The 7,949-nt window shown below is 36.7% G+C and overlaps 1 protein-coding gene across 1 annotated transcript; it reads right to left on the reverse strand.

The window, feature by feature from the left end:
- Nucleotides 1-56: 56 nt before the first annotated feature.
- imp4 (IMP U3 small nucleolar ribonucleoprotein 4) lies at nucleotides 57-5,295 on the reverse strand. Its single transcript, XM_026322224.1, has 9 exons — nucleotides 5,222-5,295; nucleotides 4,495-4,603; nucleotides 4,297-4,380; nucleotides 4,090-4,199; nucleotides 2,216-2,348; nucleotides 1,026-1,180; nucleotides 844-938; nucleotides 679-752; nucleotides 57-441 (listed from the first exon to the last, which is right to left on the reverse strand). The coding sequence occupies exons 1-9, from the start codon at nucleotides 5,222-5,224 to the stop codon at nucleotides 329-331; spliced, it is 876 nt and encodes a 291-aa protein (XP_026178009.1). The 5' UTR covers nucleotides 5,225-5,295; the 3' UTR covers nucleotides 57-328.
- Nucleotides 5,296-7,949: the final 2,654 nt, after the last annotated feature.

Here is a 7,949-nt window from a genome sequence, read left to right on the forward strand (position 1 = left end):
AAAAAAAATAATAGCTTTATGTTTGCATATATGAAGTCAAGATGAACCGATGCAAGTCATTGAAAACAACTTTTATTACAAAAATGTTACATTAGGCTTTACCAGTGGTTTTGTCGAGGTTTGCTTTAGTGTCACGATGATATTGACCAAATTTGAGCAACTACTCATTTACTATAAATGTGACCAGATCTGCCAACTATAATAAATCCTTAAAGTGACTGTACCCATATTTGGTTGGTGACTTGTCATTTCATAAACTCCACATTTCATGACTGAAAAGCACAGTTTAGACAACTATTTTGTGATGCTTTATCAGTTCTTTTGTGTCCTATTGCACACTGAGAAACCTCCTTTTCTTAGCCGTGTGTGTGTATGCATGGTGACGCCACTCGACATCCGCAGTGCTCTCATTCTCCAGGGTGCCCAGTTTGATCATGTACACTATAAAAAAAACAAAACAGTAAATGTTAAACATTTTACACATCCCAAAAGAAAAGTGTAACAGAAAAAGGGGGATTAAACTAAAATAGGAAAATACCTGACAAACACAAACCATCATTCCATTTTCTTCTGTATACCCAAAACTATTAATTTGCTTAATGTATTTTCAATTCTTGGTGAAGTTTAGGTGTAATTATTTATATAATTTTATTTATATATTTATCCATTCATACATACATTTCATTTCAAACCTGGGTCCTACTTCTGTCAGCTCAATGTTCTTGTGGTCTGTTTTCTTGTAGGTGTGATGTCTGTAATAAAGAAAAAAATACTATTATTATTGCTGTTGAAATAGCATGAGATTTATATGGCATTTAAGTTGATGAGTGCAGTCTTACTGACCTGAAAGAAATAAAGTCCTCTTGGTTGGCAAAGGTAATTACACGCCTACTGTCCTCCTTTGGCACTGGAAAAAGATACTTGAGGATATTCGATACCTGTGCAAGCAGAATTAATTAGTTGAACAGAAAAACAAGTAGTGTAAATGAATATCAGTGGCATGTGTATGGTCCAGAGTCACTCACCCTCTTGCCAAGCTGTGAGGTGAAGTTGTGAAAGATGAGGTGAGGGTAGGCCTCAGACATGGTGCCTATGTCTGGAACATCGTGCCTCATTACCACATTGTAAAGTGTGAAATAAGCTGTTGGTCCAAATGGTAAGTGGCACACCACAAGGCCATCTGTAGTGGAAAAAGGGAGAAAAAAAAAAAAAAAAAAAAAAAAAAAAAAAAATCAGACAAGTGCCTTTCCACTTCTTGTTAAAATAATTGTACAGTGATGCTAGTGGCCCTATAAGGCTGTAGGAACCACAGTGGTAGTTTGAGTGAAGACTGAAACAATGCTAATATCTTGAAGTTCATTAGGAGTGTTTACATGGGAACTTTACAAAAAACAAAACAAAATCTGCTTATAATAGACAGTCTGGTCTGACTTTTAGTGTTGCTGCTGATTCACGGGGCTCCTTTAGTACATTTACTGTCTTCATTTTTTACACTTTATTGTGTTGTAGATTTAATTTTAAAGGTTCAATGTGAAGAAAGTACAGTGATCTATTAGCAGAAATGGAATACAGTATTCATAAAAATGTTGTAGTTAGTGCGCAATCACCAGAAAACACCAACCTCTGCATTTTCCTAATCTTAAAATGAGCCTTTTCAATATACATAGGGAGCAGGTCTCCTTTCACAGAGGCAGCCATCTTTCTAAATTAGCCCAGAATGGACAAGGAACCCTGTTTTGTTGTAAAGGCGATGGTCACTATACCCTCCTTCGCACCTTATAACCAGAGGGCAGTGCCCAGAAGGTTATATATTGTATTCTCTGCACTAGATGCTGCTCAATCTTTCACACTGCACTTTTAAATGAATATAATGACCATTTTGCTAATCAATTAACATGTGATTCTAGACACATCTCAAAGACAATTAAAGCAAACAGGATGCACCTAAACACAGTCTGGAGCCATGGTAAAGGGTTTAAATGCTTTTGTCTAAAAATGTCTTTTAATATGTTTTATTTAGACATTATGAGATACTGATATTGATTTATGGGAAAACACTGAAATTTTAGCCATTTAAAATTAAAAGTATAACACAAAGTGTGAAAAAAAAAGAAAGTATGTGAAGACTTCCTGAAGCCACTGTATAAACACACCATGATGGCTTTTTGGTCAAAGTCACAGAGAACAATGTCATAAATATATAAAACAAGCATACCTGGCTGCCCTCTTGTTTCATGAACAATGACAAGGTCTGTAACACTGTTGGCTTTGCAGGCTCGCACCAGTGCAGCAATTTCGTGGTTTCCTCTATTCATGCGCTGGGCTCCAGGGAACATCAACTTCACCTCCTGTAACAGGTACGACACCATACTGTACTGTACAGTGTTTCCACTAGTTTTTGTTTTTTTTTCAAGCTGCACTGTTGTTGCATGCTTTTCCACAAGCATGGCACACCAGAACCATATCTACACAGCTCAGATTACCTCTAAATCACTTTAGAATTGTTATAGATAGGGTTACTTATCAAAACAAATCAAAATTATTTATATAGCACTTTAAAAACAACATCCATACTTTAAATAGACAGAATGAGATCAATAAATATAAAAAAAATTTAAATATAACCAAAACAAGAAATAAAACAACATTGTAGTATAAATAACATACAGCTGTTAGATTATAAAGAAAGTATCAGACTCTACTACATGTAAGAAGCCAAGGAAAATAAAGCATTTTAAGCAAAATCTGTAGCTGCTCTAACATTAAGAGGTAGACTGTTCCAAAGTTTAGGGGCTGCAATGGCAAAAGCACAGTTGCCCCAGCATTTATATCCGCTCCTAGTTGCCTAGAAGGTACTGACCTGATAATCTAAGTACTCTAGTCAGTTCGTGCCACTGCACAATATCAATGAGGCATTCAGGGTAGTCAAACCATTTAAGGCCTTAAAAACAAAAAACAATCCTAAAATGAACAGGAAGCCAGTGAAAAGAAGCCAGTACCAACGATATATGCTCAAATTTACTTGTATATGTTACAAGTTGAGCAGCTGCTTTCTGAACTATCTGGAGACGAGAAAGGGACAAGTATAACACATAATGAATTCTAGATTGATTCTAGATTGTAAATGCATGAAGCACTATTTCAAAATCTTTACGAGAGAGAAATGGCTTGACTTTTCTTAATAACCTCAGCTAGAAGAAGCTCGATTTCACAACTGAGTTAATTTGCTTAGCAAATTTCAAGTTGCTATTGAACATCACCCTCTTATGGTTGTCTTCAGGTGAGAAGTCAAACGGTCAAAACCATTGTCAGTTGAAGTTGAGATCCATTGATTACCAAACAGCACACACTCAGTTTTGTTTTTACTTTCACTTCTTAGATCTGAGAGACAGTCAAAAAATGACTGCCAAGACATGCCTCTCACTGCCTTTAAAAGGTACTTTAGAAATACATTTGCACATTAAAATCCAAAATTTGACAGCTATCAACTTGTTACATCTACACATCATGCCCAACCCTTTTCCTGGAGATTACCCTTTCAAATGAACGCTTGCAAAAAAACACTGATAAACTGAAATAATTTTCTGAATGTAAAAATAGGTGTGTAGTATGACACATCACCAGTGCCTGAATATCAAAAATGTTGACTTTTAACTGCAAATTTCTCTCTACAACCAGAGAATGATGTCTGTCTACGAACATGCTGTTACTTGTTAAACTGCCATTATATCATATTTAATTAGAAAAAAGAAAACCTCAACAAATTCTCATGTCAGGTACTAGAAACTGGAGTGGTATATGCAGGTATTTAAGGTCCTGTGAAGGAATTACATAAACAAATTTGTTTTTATGTGTACGTATAACTTCTTTGTACTTTTTAAATATCTTTCTATTGTCTATAACTTGGAAAATTCACAGAGACAGTTACAAATTAAAACAATGAGCTGTAAGTAATACATGGACCATTATGCATTATTGTACCATCATGACCGTTATTAGGGAACATTATCTGGCATCATTCTCCCTGGCTTATGCATCATCACACTAGCAACCACAGTGAGCACTTCAGCACAGAGACAATGGCCTGACCTTAGCAAACATTTTCAGTCTGGAGCTGGGGTCTCTGGATGTAGTCACCATGACTTTGGGATCTTCCACTCCAGCCCATTTATACTCATCATCCATGTGAGAGCTGACACCTGCACAGACAAAATAAAAAAACTGATGATTAAAGAAAAAAAAAAGTGAACCTGGAGGTATCAGATATAATACTGCTGAAGACATGACAACACTTGCCTTCTGCCCCTTCATCATCATACTCCAGCAGTTTCTGTAGCTGCAGAGCTTCTTTGCGCACTTCGGTTGGAAGAAGACAGTTTTCTGCAGAGAAGAAGAAATGCTTATGTTAAAGCAAGATGTGAGTATGATCATTTTGTGACAAGCACCTGTCCTGCAAAAGTCAACAACTGGGACCTAATGAACATGTCATCGTACCATCAAGTGCTCCCTTCAGCTTCTGTTTTTTCTCCTCTATTGTTCGGAGCCTGTCCTCTTGCGCCTTCCTGTACAGGTACTCCCTCCGTAGTCTCACTTCTCGACGGAGCTGAGAACATCACATCAACACCACTGCATTAAGTTGTCTCAACCAAACAGATACTTTACCTGAATTCTCTTACCTCATCTCAGATGCAGGCTCCAAATATACTAATATAAGTTTGATGGGAAAATGTGTACATGGTTGAAAATTATGCAAGGACCATCAAAAACTATCTATTTTTTGTTCATTTTACATTTTTAGGACATAACTTTTGGTTGCATTGACTTCTTAACCCAGGTTAAATGTTCTAAATGCCTCATAAAAAAATTCTAAGCTCCTAATATGACATAACTTTCTTTGTGCCAATTACAACACTATTACCACTTCTACTATTACTACTATTGTACAGAGAGAAATACGGCTCGCTAAATGTATAATGTTAGTAGATAATACACAATGATATAATATTTATAGATAATACACAATAGATTTATCTAACTACAGGGACAATTACCAAGCGGTGGTGTTTACTGTTAACGAGGCTATCAGGCTAATATGAATTAGCGTTAGTGTTCCGTTGCTAATACAACTTTGCCTTACGCCCTGTAGATCTCACACCAAGTTACTGAAGAGACATAACCCTCAATCATTCTATTAATCATCAATTATCAATTCTTAACTTACCATGACTGTTTCTGCTAGCAGGGAGTACTACTCACATGGCGAAAGGAAGACGCGAACAAGAGCGTCGCTCATTCGCGGACAGAGGAGCCAATGAGAGCGCTCCATACTCACTGACATGCCTTTCAAATTAAAAGCCAGAGATTCAACGATTTGGCTGGAAGAAATTCAATTAGTTGAGAATGTTGAGCAATACTGAGTTCAATATGTGACTGAAAATCCTTTTTTATAAAAATAGTAATAATTAATATGACATCTGATGACTTAGATGACTCCTGAAAATGCTTTCAGGGCTAGTTATTAAACCAGTTGATACAATGATATGGTAAATGAATTGCTAAACTAAAAATATAGATAACAGCATCTGTGTGGGTAGAGGGCGGTGTTTCCTGAAACTAAATAAAAAGCAGCACCTCTTCCTAATGACTATAAAAAGACTTAAACCAGTTTCAGTGCTTGGATTATGCATCTTCTCATTTCAGTATTGCTTTTGGCCATAGGTAAGTGTAGAACTTTACAAATATGTAGTGTAAAATATTCAGATACTTCCTGTAGGGTTTAAAAGGATGATTGTTGAGCTGCTCTATTTAGTCAAACCTTACAGGGTTACGTCTGGGGGAAGGTAAACTATTTCCTGATATGCCAAGTATACACTAAAGGAATACATTTCCACTTTGAATTTCACTTAAATGTTGAAAAGCATAAAGCATCATAAAGGACTTTATGCTGTATTGTGTTGACCTGAGTTTTGTGCAGTAGGTCACCTGTGTATTGCAGTTGTAAGAGGTTATACAATTTACCGTGGTGATTGTGTGCAGGTGCCTGTGAGGCAATGTACTGGCAGAAGCTGACGTGTCCAACTGAGCGAAAGCATGAGAGTCTGCCGAGGGTCTGGTGTAGGCAGAGCTCCACCAAGTGCTGCACTGGACTCACCTTCAGCCAGAATGCCCACTTAGTGGAGGGAGGCAAACTGAGGGTGACTCAGGACTCAGACTCCTTCACTATAGCAGTGGCAGAGCTAAGCCATGGTGAGGGAGTGTACTGGTGTGGTGTGCTGAACAGAAATAACTCCATCATCAAGCTGGCTGAAGGCTACTTTCACAGATGTAAGTAAAAAGCTTTGTCAGGCCAGTACACCCATATTTCTGGTAATTCAGATCTCCAAATGCTCACTAAGGATAGACCCAAATTGTACCTCATTACACCAACTAAGGGTTAGTAAGGTATCTTTAAAGCTGTCCACTTGTCAATTTTCTCATTAACAATTGATGACTGCATCTAAGGTGAAAGGTACCATTTGTTGCAATGAACCCACAGAGAAATATCACACACTCTGCCGTTCCTCTCAGATCTGTGGAGTCTTGTAGTCTATAATGGTTTTTTGTTTTTTTAGCCAGTCCTATGGATCCAGATGCTCTGTTAGAATGATTATATGATAAATGCACATTCCAGATGGTTATTTTCAACTAACTAGTGAACATAGTGGAGTACGTAGTCAGAGCTTTTTTAGGGAATTGGTGGAGACCAAAACAGAGCCAAAAGAGAGTGAATGTTAGACTTAAATGTATCAAGTGACCAGAAAGAGAACTCCAAATAAATGCTGCTGTTGCTCTGTCTGACGGATGTGGAAGTACAGGCAGTTAATTTGATACATTCTTTATCAGACATACTTTAGATGAGGTTTTTGTAGCATTTTTTTTTAATCTGCCAAAAAATCTTGAAACCCTGCCTTAATGTCATTATTGTGTTGCATTTTGGCAAAAAAATATTGAACATTGCATCATTTCTTCCTTAAGTGTTTATTCAATTAATTCATTTTAGTCAAATAATTCATACATGCACATTATTACTACTTACATGTTACCAAGCCTCCTGAAGTGTGACACCTTAAACTGTAACATATTGTGGTAGCTACTATTATGAAATTAATTTTAAAATGTTTTATTCCAAATTAAAGTTGCATTAATTGGGTTTATCAGAGCTTTTGTACTTAACCTGCTGTGGTTAGAAAAAAATATATTGATGAAAACCTACTTGCAAGCTTGAAAACCAGAACAATTAGCTGAACAAAGCCAAAACAGCAGCAGAGCTGAGGGGAACTGCCAAGTTCAATGTGGATTCATCACTATGAATGACAAAGTAAATATTGTAATCCAAAGTAAAGATGGATGTAAAACCCAAATCACATTTGTGTTTCTTTGCCATTATCGTATAGCCTCTGGTGCTTATATCTGGAGTTTTGCTCGTTGGATTGTGCTGCCTTTGGTGCCTATGGTGACCATCGTTATTAACTGCAGAAGTAAGTCATGCTTCTCCACAAAGACAGCATTGCATTTTCAGTTTAGTGATCGAAAGCAAACATATAAATACTATACATACAAAATAAGCGGCATGTTTTTCTGTTTAGAAAGACTAGAAAAACAGAAAACTGGCTTTTAAGTGTTAAACTGACAATGTAGCTACTGTATATTACAGTAAATCTGACTAATTCACATTGAGCACACATTAACAAAGTTCTCTATTTCATTCACAGCGTCAAAAGACTTCAGTGAGGTAAAATCGCCATTTTTCCCATGCCACAGAAACATTGACATTTACTTTAAATTGTATTAATTTTAAGATCTTTTTCATTCATCAGAAAACAAAGGGGCCACACGATATTGTTGTAAACAGAACTCAGATGGATCCACAGTATGAAAATGTAGCCTCTTGCGAGCTAGAATGATGTGGG

Source organism: Mastacembelus armatus, chromosome 9 (genome assembly GCF_900324485.2).
Source record: "Mastacembelus armatus chromosome 9, fMasArm1.2, whole genome shotgun sequence".
NCBI lineage: Eukaryota > Metazoa > Chordata > Actinopteri > Synbranchiformes > Mastacembelidae > Mastacembelus > Mastacembelus armatus.

What these genes read in the sequence shown, in the direction of transcription:
- imp4 (XM_026322224.1), bottom strand. An exon ending in GCTGAAGGGAGCACTTGATG is followed by an intron (nt 4,381 to 4,494) that starts GTACGATGACAT and finishes TCTTCTCTGCAG; the next exon opens with AAAACTGTCTTCTTCCAACC. An exon ending in ACCCAGGTTTGAAATGAAAT is followed by an intron (nt 442 to 678) that starts GTATGTATGAAT and finishes TTTTTTTTATAG; the next exon opens with TGTACATGATCAAACTGGGC.